At 31.6% G+C, this 16763-nt stretch overlaps 1 protein-coding gene across 1 annotated transcript in view; it reads right to left on the bottom strand.

The window, feature by feature from the left end:
- The window catches only part of LOC127278228 (furin-like protease 1, isoforms 1/1-X/2), a 780368-nt gene that overhangs the window by 596749 nt on the left and 166856 nt on the right, over positions 1-16763 (bottom strand). The window contains exon 3 of the mRNA XM_051299825.1: positions 8763-8891. Coding sequence (XP_051155782.1) covers positions 8763-8891 — 129 coding nt within the window. The remainder of the gene's footprint in view (positions 1-8762; positions 8892-16763) is intronic.

The raw sequence follows: 16763 nt of genomic DNA, 5'->3' as shown, positions 1-16763 counted from the left end.
TTTTAGCACGATTTAATAGCTTCAGGAGGTTGTGGCAATGTTGATTATCGAAGCCGCAACATTCGCAAAATTGCGGTTCGCTAACTACGGAAGTTACAAGTTGGTAACATTGCGACAAAGTCCATTTGCTTGTTAAGGATGTCAGAGTCATGAATCTTTATTCTACAACCTTCGCAAATTTGCGGTTCGCTAGTTATTTGCGAGTTTCGTCTGCAACGTTGCTGCAAGGTTATCAGTGTACTACAATAGACGCGGGTCTTGCAACGACGTTATTGACGAAGTTACAAGAAATTTTTATTTAAAATAAAAGAACAATCAATCAATGAAGATTATAAAATTAATACTCTTCATTAATTGATATATTCTTAAAATTCGTGTTGGCTCCAAGAGCTTGCTTCATATAAATTAAATTTTAAAAAAGAATAAAATTATTATTTTTCCAAGATGCGAGTTGCCTAATAAAGTCGCGTTATTTCTTTATATTGTTTCGCTGACGTCCCGAAATTCCTGACGGTAATATGATATTAGAGTTGCTACAATCTAACTTGAAGCAAGTCTAAGAATAAAGAAAAATAATTTTAAAATAAAATAATTCTGATATATTTAATTAATAATTTTATTATAAAAATTTAATGTTTTAATTTTATTTATGTTGCCAAATAAATATTGGCGTAACAACCAAATGAAATGTTTATTAGTCGGGTTTATTATTTTCCTAATAGTAGCATCAATGTTTATGAAAATTATGACAGTGAACCGGTCACGCATTTCATTTCCAAGTCCGTAACTTTTGACAATTAAAAAAACACGACACCTGTCGAGAAAATAGGAGTTTCTAAAGAAAAGGTAAAAGACTTGAAATCTTTGATGCAATATTTAACAGCTAAGGCCCGTGAACATTATGAAAAATACTTATGTGAAGTAGGAGTCGGTAGGAAAAAAGTCAAAGATCAATTTAAGACAAAAAAAAGAGTTAAAATATTGGAAATTTGTTTTGAAATTTATATTTGACTAAAATATTATATTTTTAAAAAAAATATAGCTTCTTACATAAGTCAGTATTAATATAGAAAGAAAATATATTTATGTTTTTAAAGTTTTTATGTTTCTTGATGTTAGTACAAAATTTAAAAAATAATGTACTTTCAAAAAAAGCGGAAAAATAAGAAATGACGTTTAAGACGTATAAAAATTAATATAATTTTATAAAACATTTGTTTTAAGAAAATTTGTTTAATTACAATTTATTGAATTAAAAATTTGTAAAGCTGTTTAAATCGGCGTTAATATTAAAAAGAAATATGTTTAGGTGCTTATTGTAACGAAAAATAGAACAATGTTGTTTAAAATTTGTAATAATTATTTAAGAGGGTAATAATTATTTGTTATTAACTATTATGAGAGCAATCTGTGTATTTTATTCATTCATAACGTCCATGATCCTTTAATTTCATTCAATGCTCTCTTCGTGGTCGAGAATGCGCCACATAATTCAATAGCGCCGTTAAACAAATTATTCTAACAGCTAAAGTTTTTCATAAAAAAACGTTATATTTTCTGAAAAACTTCTTTATACTCATATGAACAACTTCTTCACTGGAAGTTTTCGAAATTCAAAACTTCCTCACTGACATTTTTACATCAAAGGTATTCATGCATAAATAATGACACGCACACTTAAAAATTAAAAAATAATAAAAAATAATTTTTTTTCTTAAATTCTGACGATTTTGTTGGATTAAGCAGGATTTTTTTCCAAACTTAGTGAAGTTTCGTCTTCTTAAATTAGTTGGTTAATGAAATATCTCGAGTAGATTGCTGAAATTTAATTATTTTCAAGGATAGTAAAAACTTTAGTTTTTATTTTTTATTGAGGAAAATATTAGTCTATGAAAAAAAATGTATAAGGAAAAAATATGTGTCTTGTCTAGCTGTATAAGAAACTATTTTTATTTTTCTGTTTTTTTTACTTTTTACTTTCAGATAATTTTTTGGAGCATTTATCTTGCGAAAAAAGAGACAGAAGATGTGTTCGAGCGCATCTGCGGTTATTGTACGCGGTGGCTCAATTACTGTACCTGCCATTCATAAAGAAATTTTTTTATATGTGACCTTGATATTGAAAAGGGGGCTTATGTGCGAAAAAATTAATTTTTTATTGATTGGTGATTCTGATAGAAAAAAGTTTTCTCTTTCAGAATCAATCAAAATTTTATTTCAAGATATAGTATAAAAAAGAAATATTTTTTAAATTTCATGAAAATTACAAGATAAAAAATATTTTATTTTGAAAAAAATCTAGTGATGATTTAATTTATTGTCATGAATATGACCTCAAAACTTAGAATATTTTAATAAATGAAAACCATTTATTTCCTGACTTTTGAATTAGCCTAAGCTTTGAGGTTATGTTTATAACAATAAATCAATTAAAAACAGGACTTTTTTAAACAGAATATTTTTAATCTTTCCAATTTACATGACATTTTAAAGATAATATTTTACTTTTTATACGATGTCTTAAGAGAACAAAATTTCATGATTTTTATTCTAGCGAATTTCTAACCTATAAATAATGTCAAATATAACACTCATTAAAATATTTACACGCTTTTTTTTAACGAGAAAAAATTTTTAGTTCACTTCTTATATACAAATCTAGTGGTACCTCAACTGCGAGAAAGAGTGATTGGTGCCCTCCCTTTGCAGCGTTTAGCGAACTAAAGTGATCAAAGTCACGAATTAACTGACGCATTTATTGAATTCGTACAGACGAATTAAAAAGAATTAAAGCTTAGAAAACTACTTCACTGAAATTGAACGAACTGAGGGTTCGTCAGTTCAATAGAGGCTTATCGAATTCAGGAGAATTAGCTAATATTAGGCTAATTTTAGGAGCAAGAATTAATTTTTCTGCTCCTTTATTTTTTTCAAAAAATTGATTTTTCGGTGGAGGTGCTAAATGACAATTTAGTTAGCACCTCCACTATATAAAATATCATAAATTAAAAAAAATAGACCATAACTTCGGGCTTCAAAAATCAATAATTACTTTTTTGAAAAAACCACCCCTATTTCCAAAAACTACACTTTTACCAAAAATATAACATTTTTTCACAAAATCGCCAGTACCATAATTTCGGGCTTTCCAAATCAATAATTACTTTTTACCATAAACCACCTCTATTTTCAGAAACTACCTTTTGATTATTTAAATATTTAATTTAATTGTTTATATATGGGGTAAAATTCCTGTAGCGAACTAAGTGAAAAAAAAGTTGATCTGTAACTTGCATAATTAAAAATCATTCTGAGTGGTTTGTGACCATGATTGAAACCTAATCTTTTAATTGAGATAATATCTTTCTCCGACACTCTAACTTTCATTGAGGAAAAAACATTGAGCACTTTATTTAATAGGTCCTCATTTTCACTTTTCTCAACGCCAAAACATGGTCAGGTTTTTCTCCCTCTGCTTTTTCTGCAGATACTGAACGGCAGAATCAGCATGGTCCAGTCTCTTCCTTAATTGATGATTCGTCTTTTTAATGTATTGTATTTGTCCACACAACCTTGGAGGCTAGAGGATAACTTTTCGTTCGCCTTTTTAAACTTGACACATCAGTAGCCACATTATTTAAAGTTTGTTTACTATTGTTCACATTGGTTTTTATTTCTAACAATAATTTCATCAAATCGTCGTTGGTGGGCATAGTTTATAAAATCATTATATACTGGGAGAATATTATATTGAAATACGGAGCGAATATAAACACGTCCGTTCTGCATGAGAGCCAAAATCAAACTCCACATATATAAATATACTACAATAATATTTAGCAGAACAATTTATAGTAATTAATTGTTTTAAGCATTTGTAATTATATAAAGTTAAATTCGTTAAATAGTATACTCGTTAAACACTTTCGCATTAAAATATTTTTTAGACACACACACATGTACATGCGTGCGCGCACACACATGTATAAATAAACAAACATGCATGTCTAATATTTTAAAAAGAAAATAATTTCGTTTTATTGAAATTTCAATTTTTGTTGTACACTAAACTGTTCACAGCCAAAAGAAAATGGCTTCCACTAAACACGCGAGGACGCCGCCACCACGCCGTTTCTGAATTATTAGAATTTTCACTTGAAAATATATTTTGCGCAGTGAAAAATGTTCCTGGGATCATAATAACCTGTTAGCTTAATTCGTTTATTGAGAAAGTTTAAGTCAGTAATAACACACTAAATCACTATATATCACGATAGTTTATTTGGCACGAAATCAATGCAGCGCGGTCAATCACACGAGAGTAAGTGTAAAGGGATGCGCAAGAGTAAGTGAAGAAGAAATGCGCACGCAAACGGACGTGACGTAGGCTCGGACTATACGAGTCAATCGAGAGATACATAAAGGCGGTTAAATTGAATATTTCAACAATTGCAAATACGTCAAAATCTTCATTTTCCACTTGCTCAAGATTATGAAATTGCGCTTCTAGATATGCGTAAATTTTCTTCGAAGAAATTCTTTTATAAGATAATTCATTGTATCGTAAACCACCTTTTATGAGCAATATTTCAACAGCTGTTGATGCTTTTAATTTATTTGACTTCATCAAATTATGTTGTGAAAAAGTTCGCTCTGCAGCAGCAGAGAAATGTAAAAAAGAATTACATATTTCACAACTTTCATCAAGTTTAAGAAAAACAATTCGGGAGCTTCGTTTTTCTTTTTATCACCCAAGCACTAAAAATCGATTGTTTTTAAAGTTGAGCATTCTTGTAGAACAAATACTTCTGGAAGCAATTGCCATTCTAAATTAATTAATTCCGCATCAGCACCTATTGAGGGATATAAATTTAAGTACTCTGATATTGACATGAATCTGCCGGATAAATCACTTTCAACTGAAAAGTTGGACGCATAAACCAGATGAGGATTTTTAATCAAAACTTACTTTGATTTGTTTCGATAACTCGATATAAAAGTCATGTGCCCGCAATCGAAAGTTGTTCAATTCTCTTTGATCTATATAGGTATAACGCTTTTAATAAAAGCATCGACTTTTGCACCAAAGTGCATTTCTTCAAGCGGCTTTAAATTACGAGGCTAATCTACTTGACTCCTTGACAATTCATTATAAGCGAGAATATCCGGCTTCATGTAACATTATAGAATAGATTTGTATAAATCTATCACACTTTTGAGGAATGTATCGATTTGTGGCCTTTCACGTTGTAGTTCGAGATTCATCTTAACTGACTACATCAAAGCATGTGTCAAAGTTAGGCGGACTACATGCCAAGGCATGACTTTAGGTATGCCTCGGCATGCAGGCTGCCTAACTTTGTACTAATTTCAATGTTACAGATCGACGAAATTACATAAGCATTATTTATTTGCCTTTATTACTTATATAACCATGTTATCTCTACTCGGTTCTCTGCGATCCTTAGTAGCCATCGTAGCTCAGGTAATTGATACTATTACCAACGCTGGACTTGGGGAATGTTGGTGAACCGTATTGAGCTGCTACGGGGTTATTGGACCAAGCTGCAAACAAATCATCTGGTTCTCATCGGCAAGACACGACTTGCAGAGGTCCATTATTTTACTGATATTATCTACGAGCATATTGAGGGGTCTACCCACTTTCGACGCTCTAAAATAAAGGTTGTTTTCAAGAATTTTTCTGATTGGTTTATATTATAAATATTGACATATAAATTATTAGACTAAAGAAATACACTCCCGAAATACATGAAAAAATTTTTGTTATTTGTTTTTGTAAATTTTTGTATGCATGAAGATGGTAGTTGAAAAAAAATCCCACAAAAAATTTTTTTTCCGCGCTGTTGATGAAATCTTGGAAACGGCTCCACCGATCCTTACCAAATTTTTACCACATATTCATTGTGACCATAGCTCTTGCGCATATCAAGGGATTTTAAAAATTTTGATTTTAAATATTTTTTTTAGGCCCAAAACGGTCAAAAAACAACGTTTTTTTTACATTTTTTTCGTAAAATGTCCGCCATTTTGTCAATTTTGCATAAAAAAAAATCGTATGATATGCGCAATAGCTATCAACATGCTGAATCTAATACCGTTTGAATTTTTTGTTTCAGACCATCCGTGTCAAAAATTTCATCAACAGCGCGCACCACATTTTTTTTAAACATATTTTTCAACATGTATTTTTAAATAAAAAAATTAATTGAAAAAAATCAAAAATATTTTTTTTTGCACTTCGAGAGTGTATTTATTATGTGCAATACCTCGCATATCAATATTTGTAATATAAACTTAAAAAAAATATATATGAAAATAGCCTTTTTTTAGCCTGTCTAAAGTGGGTAGACCCCTTAAATCAGCCGCATTAACGGTTTTTAGTAATCTTTATGATGAACGTGGCCGCTTTGATGCAGCTCAACAAGCTGCTGTTTGTTCGCTCCCTGCACTTAACCACTTACCTCGCCGCATTAAGTGATGTCCAAAAATTGTGTCAACTAAAGGGTTAATTTAAAGGAAAAGCAAAAGGAGCTCTTGATAGCCTTCCAGTCAGAGACGCCAATTACCAGACTGTTTGGCTACTCTTACTGAAGCGCTACGACAATGAATGGATCCTCGTTCAAGAAAGTTTATCGACTCTTGTCTCCATTAGTGGATTAAAATAGGAGAGTGCAGCGGACTTGCAATCGCTATTAGACACGCTTAACCGAAAAAAAGATTCCCTCAAGGCTCTTAGACGTCCAGTTGAACATTGGGACGACTGGTTCGCGTTTACTTGCTGCTCGTGGTATGGACCCCTGTACTCGATGTAAGTGGGAACATGAGCTTCGCGGGTAAGACACAATTTTAACTTTTATTAAAGTCAAGTCTTTTCTTCAGAGAAAGGTTTGGGCCTTGGAGGCCACGGAAACCAACAGCGAAAAAAACCCTATATTTCAATGCAGAATTCGCGAGGCAAAAAGTCAACTTTTCGTAGCTGTTTACGGTTACTAACTGTGTCTACCTCTCAAGGATCATTTAGCCTTTGCGGGCATCAACATTATATCAGTCATTGTCCTGAATTCAAGAAGAACAATCCTGAAGAACGGAACAAGTCAATCACACAATTTAATTTATGCTTTAATTGTCTACGAAATGGGCATATCTTTAGGGAATGCCCTTCTAAATCCAAGTGTCAGGAATGCAAAGCATCCCACCATACCCTTTTTCACCGATCAGTGCGTTCTAAACGACCGAATATCGAACAATCACGATCTGCCGAAAAGAAAACCCGGTTGGAAAAGGGGACTTCAACTTCTCAAATTCCTCAGGAGTCCTCATTGCATACAGCATGATCAACATTACTAGCGACTGCCCTTGCCCTGGTAGATATCAGCAATGGTTTGCAAGTGTGCGTCCGAGTTCTCATCGACCCAGGATCCGAAGCAAGTTTCGTGTCATGCATCTTAGCTCGGCGCTTAGGTTTAATTCAGCGCAGGACAGATAACTCAATTAGCACAATTAGTGGTTCTCAGGTCGACACTTTGCACAGGAGTGTTACTCTCCATCTTCATTCAAAACAAACTCCTGCATCTCTCGAAATTCATGCCCTCGTTCTCTGTTCACTAAGAATAATTACACTCCAGAAGAAGCTTATGAGAACATATTGACCCCACCTAAAAGGAATCAAACTCGCTGACCCTGATTTTACCATGCCTCAAGGCATTGAAATCCTTTTAGGCGCCGGTGTATACGGCTCACTTCTCCTTGAGGGCATTTATCGGGGATGTGATGATGCTGATGGGCAACTGAAACTGGACTTCAGGTTAATCTGTCTACCGTGATAATGCGGTGGCGTTTCTTAGGTGTGGTGTTTGGCACTAACATCAAGATGATGTATCGCATGATTTGAGTCGATGAGCGTGACGTTGATCTTTAACGAATCGTTTGGAAGCGATCGGAGGAAAAAGAAGTCACTCACTTCCAGCTGCTAATACTAATCTGTGGAATGTCTAGCTCTCCTTACTTGGCTCTCCAAATGATGCAACAACTTGCTTCCGATAAACAAGCTAGATTTCCTGACGCTGCTTGCATCCTTCGCGAGAATACCTATGTTGACGATATCTACACCGGAGCTGATACTGAGTCAATCGCAGAACAGCGTAAAATTCAATTGATTTCAATGCTATCTATCGCAGGATAACATCTAAAAAATGGATCTTAAATCATCCACCTCTGCTGGAACGAATCCCGGAGTGTGATCGGCTATGTCCCCATTGGAGACATTTTAAAACCGGTGGACCCGCTTATGCGTTAAGTTTTGTTTGGGATCTTGTACATGATGAGTTTATCATGGTGTGTTAACACAGGTATAATTATAAACGTATTTTGTATTGTCGAATTCGCAATCAACCTGAATAAAATCAAATTTCTACAATAATACAACTTGTCTTTAGTTCTTTTTTTTATTATTATTTTAATTTGTAACACTTTGGCATATTCGGAATGTCGGATACGTCAAAGAACCCAACATTTTTCCCTTTATGTATGAAAACAACTTTGCATTAATATAAATAGTAACATGAAGGTCATAAATTTTTTTATTGCGTCCAATCTATGACTATAGTCACTTATCAAGTACCTCTGGAAATCCGTAAACCCTTTAATGGGTTAAGAGACAATAAAAAAATAAAAGAATTATAAAAACCAATTTAATAATTTGTCATATTAAAAAAATTTATAATTAATTTGTAACTTACGTAATTATCTTTTAAATCGGGATGATCTTTTTCCAATCCATCGTCTAAAATTGTAACGACAACACTACGACCTGTAATTCCTTCAGCCCAAGCTTCTTGTACATTCATGTCTAGTCCTTTTCCCCGATTCTGTAGAAGATAAAAAGCACACATTTGCACAATATTAAAGAAGAAATTCTTACATCTTGTACTTGTAAGAATTTTTGTAATAAATTTAGTGTGGATTTTTAGAAGAATGTTCTATACTGTTTCCGCAAATATTTTCAGACAAATGTACTAAATCAGAATAATACAAAATAATTTTGTTAAGAACTTTTTGATAAGCACAGGTACATAAATTGGGTTGGCAGAACAAAAAAGAAAGCAGTATTTAATAGGGTGGTCAGAAAATAATTTTTTTTAATTTCTCCAAGTCTTACCAGATTAATTTCTTTTACATAGTAAAAAAAATTTTCTAATTTTTTCAGAATTTTTAAACAATTTCTAGAAGTCGATATTGTCGCACAAAGTACGCAAATCCGTTATTTTCTAAAGAACAAATATTTAATTCGATGTTAGGTGTTGAAAGCATTTCAGCATTGCGTAAAATAATTTTTCAGAACTGCTCTTTTAGATTTTGCAATAAAAATTGAAATAGTTTAAAGGAAAAAAAAGATATAGGTACTTTCTAACAAAGAAATTATAATTTTTTAACATTGTCCGTCGTAAATGACTTTTTTGTGGTTTTACAGTATCAGGATATGTATGAACGCTTTCAATATCGCTTCCGCAAGTCCTGAGCTACATCAAGTGTATTTACTGATTTCAAAATTCAACATGGCGGGCTTTAAAATGGCGGTCAAGGGTCAAAAAATTTTGTTTAATATCGAATATTATTCTACATTCCCGATTCCACATTCTTAATTCCACATTTCGGTTTCCACATTCTGGATCCCACATTCCGTATCTTACATTCTGGAACCTACATTCCGGATCTAATATTTCAGATTCTAGATTCCGCATTCCAGATCCTACAATCTGGATTCTGCCTTCCAAATCCCACATTCTAGATTCCGCATTCTTTATTTTACATTCCTGATTCCACATTCCAGATTTCACATTCCAGATTCCACATTCCAGATTCTACATTCCGGATTCCATTTTCCGGATTCCACATTGCAAATACCACATTCTAGATTCCACATTCCAGATCCTACAATCTCGATTCAACATTGGATTTTCTTGATTTTCGTTTTTTGTGTGCAACATTTTCAAGTCGGATCCACATCACCTCCCTTTTTATTATATCAAAATATTAAATCTTGTGTATGGTTTGACACAATTTTTATTTTAATAATATTATATTATATAATTTAAATAAGTGAATTTTAACATATTTATTTATATTACTGATTATTATTCAATAATTATTATTGGTTATTGCGTGTACTTAATATGCAGTACTGTATATTACTGTATATTACTGTATATTAATAGAATTTTAATAAAGACAAAATTTTTTAGCTAAAATGCAAAATTTCTTTTTTTATTTTTGATCCGTAATGTGGGATCCGGAATTACAAACAATTACAAACAAAAGATGAAAAAAGAAGTTGTTGAATGAAAAAAATACTAATATTCTCAAAGTTTCCGAAGAAAATTATTACTCAAACCTATTATTTTTAATTAAGATTTTTTTAAAAAATTAGTTTGAATTTATAATTATTTACTAACTTATAAAAATAATAATTTAGAAATAATTAATTAAATTTAAAATAAAAAAATAATAATAATAATTAAATAAAATAAATAAAAAATATTTGCAACAATAGTGTTTCAAGTTTTAATTGATATAAGCAGGTAACTTGTTTCTTTGTATGTATCAACTTGTTGTTTTACTGAAAACCAAAATATAAAAAAATGGTGAACTTTTGAATCAAAATTTCGAAAAACGACGTTTTTTCTTACTTAAATCTAGCGGGGGGTGGAGGTGGGGAGGTTACCGATTCGATTCATCCTAGTTCATTAACTGCAGAAAGGTGTGCCAAAAAATATGCAAAAAGATTTAAGGCAATATCTTTCTTCATTTTTTCTGAAGCGTGTTTACCGTATAAAACATGATTTTCAGAAAAACACGTTTAAAGCCACGATAGCGCTATACGTTACAGTGGTTGCGCCATCCACTATAACTGATCTATCTCGAAAACTATCACTCAGATCTACTTAAAATTTTAGGAGGGCATTTTTGACATATTAAGAAGTAAATTTATGCAAAAAAATTGATTTTTTCATGAGAAACCCCCCTTAAGAGTGCTTTTTTCAATTTAAAAAAAATTCAGTGCAAAACTGAAAGCCCGTAACTTAATTTTTAAATAGGTTATTTTAACCATTAGTTTTTTCCTTCTCCTAGAATATAGAAATAGAAATTATGAAAAATTTGATTCATATTAGATAACAATAATTATTACTATCTTAACAAGACAAAATTTGATCAAAATTTTAATCTCTTTATTTTTATAGAAGTGAAAATGTAATAGTCAACAAAACCTAATTCAAATATGAAAAACTGTCTTTACTGTCTTTCAGTTTTGCACGGCAGCGTAGGTGTATGGTTCTGTTTATTAAAAAAAGTGTTATTTGATTTTTATATCTTCTAAGTTTGAATTTGTTCAATTAAGGGTAGTTTTTTCGATTTAAAAAAATTTAGAGGGTGTTATATCAGTTCTGGCTTTGTTTTTGAGTTACGAATATTCAAGAGAACTCTTTTTTTTACCAAGGATCTCATTTTCAATGTTACTTACTATTTTCGAAATTAATTATTTCACCGTGTATATCATTCTATTTTAGAGTTATGTAATAAACTTAATTTAATGTGAATTGTTCTGTGTTTCTTTTCATTAACAATTGTTGCACGATTTACCTTATTCTTTCCCCTCTTACAAAAATTGTGGAAATTACAGGCAACTGTACGAACATTTTTGGTCCTTCGAGCCGGATTAGTGATCAGTGGTTAATTTATTTATCAAATTCAGTGTTTAATTTGTTCATCGAATTCAGTGTTCAGCATTAAAAATGAGAGTTGATCATATCAAGAGTCGCATCGATAATCAAACATCGCATATCGATTTTATCTTAAGTTCAGTGTCAAAATTGACAAGTGTCGGTGTGTCTAATATGTCCTCGCATCAAATTGCCGTAAGACAGTTAAATACTCGGGATAGAGATCACATTTTGCAACTTTCTTATTTTAAATACAATTATTAAATTGTATGTATGTTACAATTGATACATACAATCAAATTATTCAAGAAGGATATCTAGAAGCATTAGAAACAATAAACTCAAAGCTTTATCGTCTTTGGAATGAATACCGCTCTCCTTCTGTCAATTCAAACTCACAAGCTTCAATGTTTCCAAATTCTTTTAACCACGTTCCACGATCAGCATCCTTGACACTTCCCACTCTCCCCGATTATGAAATTGCAATTCTTGAAACAAAGTCTCACTGGTACCGTCTCTCATCTTCTAAAAAATACTTCATTGGTTAGTGATAATTTTCAGAAGGCTTAGGATTCTCTTGTCACTTTTTTTGAAAACAAGCGATTATTAGTTAATTCCGCTCTACAATCATTATATTCAATCAAACACATAACCAAGGAATCATTCGCGGAACTTAAAAGCATTTACGCTACTGTGACACAAATCTATCGCTCTCTCGAAACTATCGGTCGTCCAGTAGAATATTAGGATGATATGCTGGTTTTTTCAATTGTTAGAAAATTAGATTCGGATTCTGCTAAGGAGTGGGAGCATCATCTTGGACCCTCTCAGGAACCTCCGACATGGCGTAAATTCCTTGAATTTTTATTAACAAGATTACTGACTCTCAAAGCAGTTGAGAAATCAAGAAAAATCATGGATCATCTCAACAACAATCAGTAAAAGCTCACCTGGCTTCTGATGGATCAACCACTACCCCGAAATGCTCGATTTGCTCTGCTGATCATTATGCATCAAAGTGTCCTGAATATAAAAAGAAAATTTCAAATGATCGGTATGTACTTGTTAAAAAACACAATTTATGCTTCAACTGCCTCGGACAACATCGATCAAACGATTGTCGTTCCACCAATCGCTGTATGAAGTGTGAGAAAAAACATTAGACGAGCATACATCCTGCGGATAATTTAGAAAAATCGGAAAAACCTACATCAAATGATAATAAAACCGCGCCTTCGGAAACAAGTGCTCAAGTCAACTGTGTTGCTGTTAATTTTAGTTCCTCACCATCTCGAACTATTCTCGCTACCATTCAATTAATTACCGCCTCTGATCACGGAGAAAAACACAAGGTCCGAGCGTCGGTCGATCCTGGTTCTCAAATCTTGTTTATCTCAGAGAGACTCGCTCAGACTTTAAAACTTTCTCCACAACACACTTCAATTCCGTTAATAGAAATTGGTGCCGTCAAGGCTGGTTGGACTCGAGGCCTTGTGTCTCTTCGCTTGAGTCCTCACTTTGATTCATCAACGGAGCTGCGAATGACAACTTACATTCTTCCAAAGTTGACTGCTCGTTTTCCATCAGCCAAGATAAATAAAGAAGAATGGAATCACCTTTGTGATCTTCAACTCGCTGATCCAGACATCACCTCTTCTTGCGAAATTGACATCATTATTGGAGCAGATTATTATGGACTGATTCTTAAAGAAGGCCTTCGCCGAGGATTATCGTCCTCTCCAATAGCTTATGCAACTAGAGATGCACGTCGATACGAGATGATCGCTTAGCTCGTTGAATTTAACTCGAAAGACGATCAATTTTCGAACCGAGAAATTTGTATTTTCATTTGTCATTATCGTGTTTTTTGATATCGACAGTTTCAGCCTGCTCGCTAAAGATTAAATGTCATTATAACTGTTATAATTATTTCTCTCAGGATAGTTTATTGACGCAAGATTTTTGAATTAGAGTAAAATGCTGATGAGCCAAGAAGAAGAGGAAAATGGACGGTTTTCTACAAAGTATTTTCAGCACTTAAATATCTCTTTGTAAAAAATAATTAAAATATATGAGCTAATTTTGAAATTGACAACTTACTTTTGTATTTATATCTTTTAGTTTTGATTGTATGATATATAAAGTTTTACTTTACGCTCAATATTGCTTACTTTACAAATATGTCTGTTGTTAATTTTAACTTTTTAACTTGTAAAAATGGTTGTATAATTTTAAAGAAAATATTTTTTTGTATACAAAAAGAGTAATAAATAGTTAAATTTAGATAATTAATTTTTAAGACTTTGACAGCATTTTTTCTTTAAATTGTATATTTCAATGAAATAAATCAATTTCTAATTTCTCTTTCCTAATATAATTTTACATAATTTAAATAATTCGTAACAAAATATTTATAATTCTTAATCCTTAATTAGCGAGAATCTTGAAGATATATTTTAACCGAAACGTAGGAAACATGATGGCAAACCTTTTAATGAATCCTTCGAATTTTCTACCGACAAAAATAATGTAAAATGGGGCAAATGTAAACTCTGTCTGTCAAAAAATCCTCCTGCAGTCAAGTGTATTAAAAAGACTGGTAGTAATACAACAGGTATCAAGCGACATCTTCAAAAAGAACACCCTATCGAATTTAAACAAACATATCCTTCATCATCTTCATCGGTAACTTTAAACAGATGTGTTATTATTATTTTATTATTATTTAAGTTGTTTTATTGTTTTCAGTACTTATAAATTTTTATAAAAATTCTAACCGTCAAAAGCAGTGTTCACATTTGTTTGTCACGTGATTCTAATGTTAACTGATTGAACATATAATAACTTCGTGAATAATTGCCAAAACTTTTTCTAGATAATTAAAATTATTTTTTAATACTTGTTTAGAGAAACTCATAACCTTATTAGAAACAAATAGGCATTGTTAACATTTGCGATGAAGATAGTTCGGAAAACGAATATGAAGAAGTTGAAGATGATACTGAAAAAAATGATGAAGATGAAGCGAGGGAAATGCTACAAAACATTGAAGACAATGTTACTACCAGTACATCGCCACTTTCTAAATTGAGGAATTTATTTAAAATTTTAAAGAATTCAGAGCAATGGAGAAACAAATTCAAAACTTGTTGCGAGGTTTGTGATGTCAAAATGTTATCTCCAAATATTGACGTGTCAACTCGCTGGAATTCCACTTGCGATATGATCTCTTTGGGGATACGTATGCGATTACCAATTATGTTGCTTTGTCAAAATAATCCTGGCCTTCAAAATTTAATAATTTCCGAACACGAATGGACCCTTCTACAAGAAATCCATAAGTACTTGCGGCATTTCAAAATACACTCTGAAGCTTTCAGCGGAGAAGAGTATCCTACCCTAAATTGAATAGTCTTGGGATTCAATATGCTTTTGGACAAAATGGAAACCTCGATACAAAAATTGCAAGAAAAACGTAGAAACCCGGTTGAAGAAAATGTACTCTTAGCTTTGCAGTTAGGATTAGCAAAATTGTCAGAACACTATAAGAAAAGCAACTGGATCTATTGTGCCGTATTGATCCTTGATCCAAGGCATAAGGTCGAAACATTCGACATGACATCATGGGGACAAGAAATGAAAGCTGCTTCGTTGAAAAAATTTAAACAAATATTTAAGAGCGAATATTATGGAAAATCAACATCAATTGAAAAGGTAGTTCTTAAAATTTTAAGAATTAAAAACACTTTTTTAAACAAAAAGAAAACAAAAAAATTATTAATAAAATAAAGCAATTGAAGAAATATTTTTATTTTCTAAATATACTTTGAGAATGTGTTAGTTTAATTATTTTAAATTCATATTTTTATACATCTTCTGATGTGACGTTATAAATATATTTTAATTCCAATACTACTACATTTGTGTTTGCTTAAATAAAATAATATAATAATAATGCATATTGAAATTGTCTTATATAAGTTTGTTTATATGAAGGAAAGCTTTAATCAAGCTGAAAACTTAGGGCATCCATCCGAAGATGAAGACGAAGATATCAGCCTATTTTCCTTCTTTAAAAAAAGCGTACCTTCATCTAGTTCACTTGAAAATAATTGGGAACGAGAAATAAAAAAGTATTTGGCAGAAGAACGAGCAGTTGCGACGACTAATGTTTTGAATTGGTGGAAAGAACGCGAAAATCAGTACCCCGATCTTGCCCGCATGGCTCGAGACTTTTTAGCTATTTCAGCCACATCAGTTCCATCAGAACGCCTATTTTCTAGAAGTTCTCTAACAATGAGAAAACACAGAAATAAGCTAAATGACAAGTCCATCACTTCTTTGATGTGTCTCAATTCCTGGGTCACTTGTTCTTTAGCCTCAAAAATAAAATCCGCAATGGAAAAATAAAACTTAATATAAATTTTGTTATTTATTAATAGATTATGCTATATTTAACAAATCAAAGTAGTTTAAAATAAAAAGAATGATTTAAAACACAATTCTGTTTCCTTAAAAATTGATATTACATTTTATTTATTTTTTGACAGAATTAATTTTATTATTATATTATGCTTTTCTTACTTTAATTAATTTAAAAAAAATACTTTTATAGAAAAATATATTTAAAAACGTCAGAAAGTGCGATTGAGATTTAGTAATAAGATAAATTCTTTATTTAAGGGGACTTTCTGGTTTAGAATTTCAAAAAAATCGATTTTTTTTTGCTTAAAAATGTTCCATAGTATCATAGAATTACTGTCCCAAAACGTTTTTTAAAAAATATGTACAAAAACAAAAGTTATAACAATATTTATGACGGTATGTATTTCAACAACAATCTACAGTTATCTTATTTACATATTTGGTGTTCCTCTTTTATTGATATTAGCTTGAAACATGTTACTCGAGGGTTTTTGGGGTCGCTGATTACGAATTTGATGTCAGTTTTTGAAAATACAAAATGGCGGATCCAATATGGCGGACGAAAAAATAAAAATTCAACCGGATTTGCTTAAAACT

The sequence above is a fragment of the Leptopilina boulardi genome, unplaced genomic scaffold (assembly GCF_019393585.1).
Source record: "Leptopilina boulardi isolate dan_hultmark-lab unplaced genomic scaffold, ZJU_Lbou_2.1 LbouV2_2, whole genome shotgun sequence".
Lineage (NCBI taxonomy): Eukaryota > Metazoa > Arthropoda > Insecta > Hymenoptera > Figitidae > Leptopilina > Leptopilina boulardi.
The sequence above is the reverse complement of the archived record's forward strand: the minus strand, read 5'-3'. Positions and strand labels throughout refer to the sequence as shown.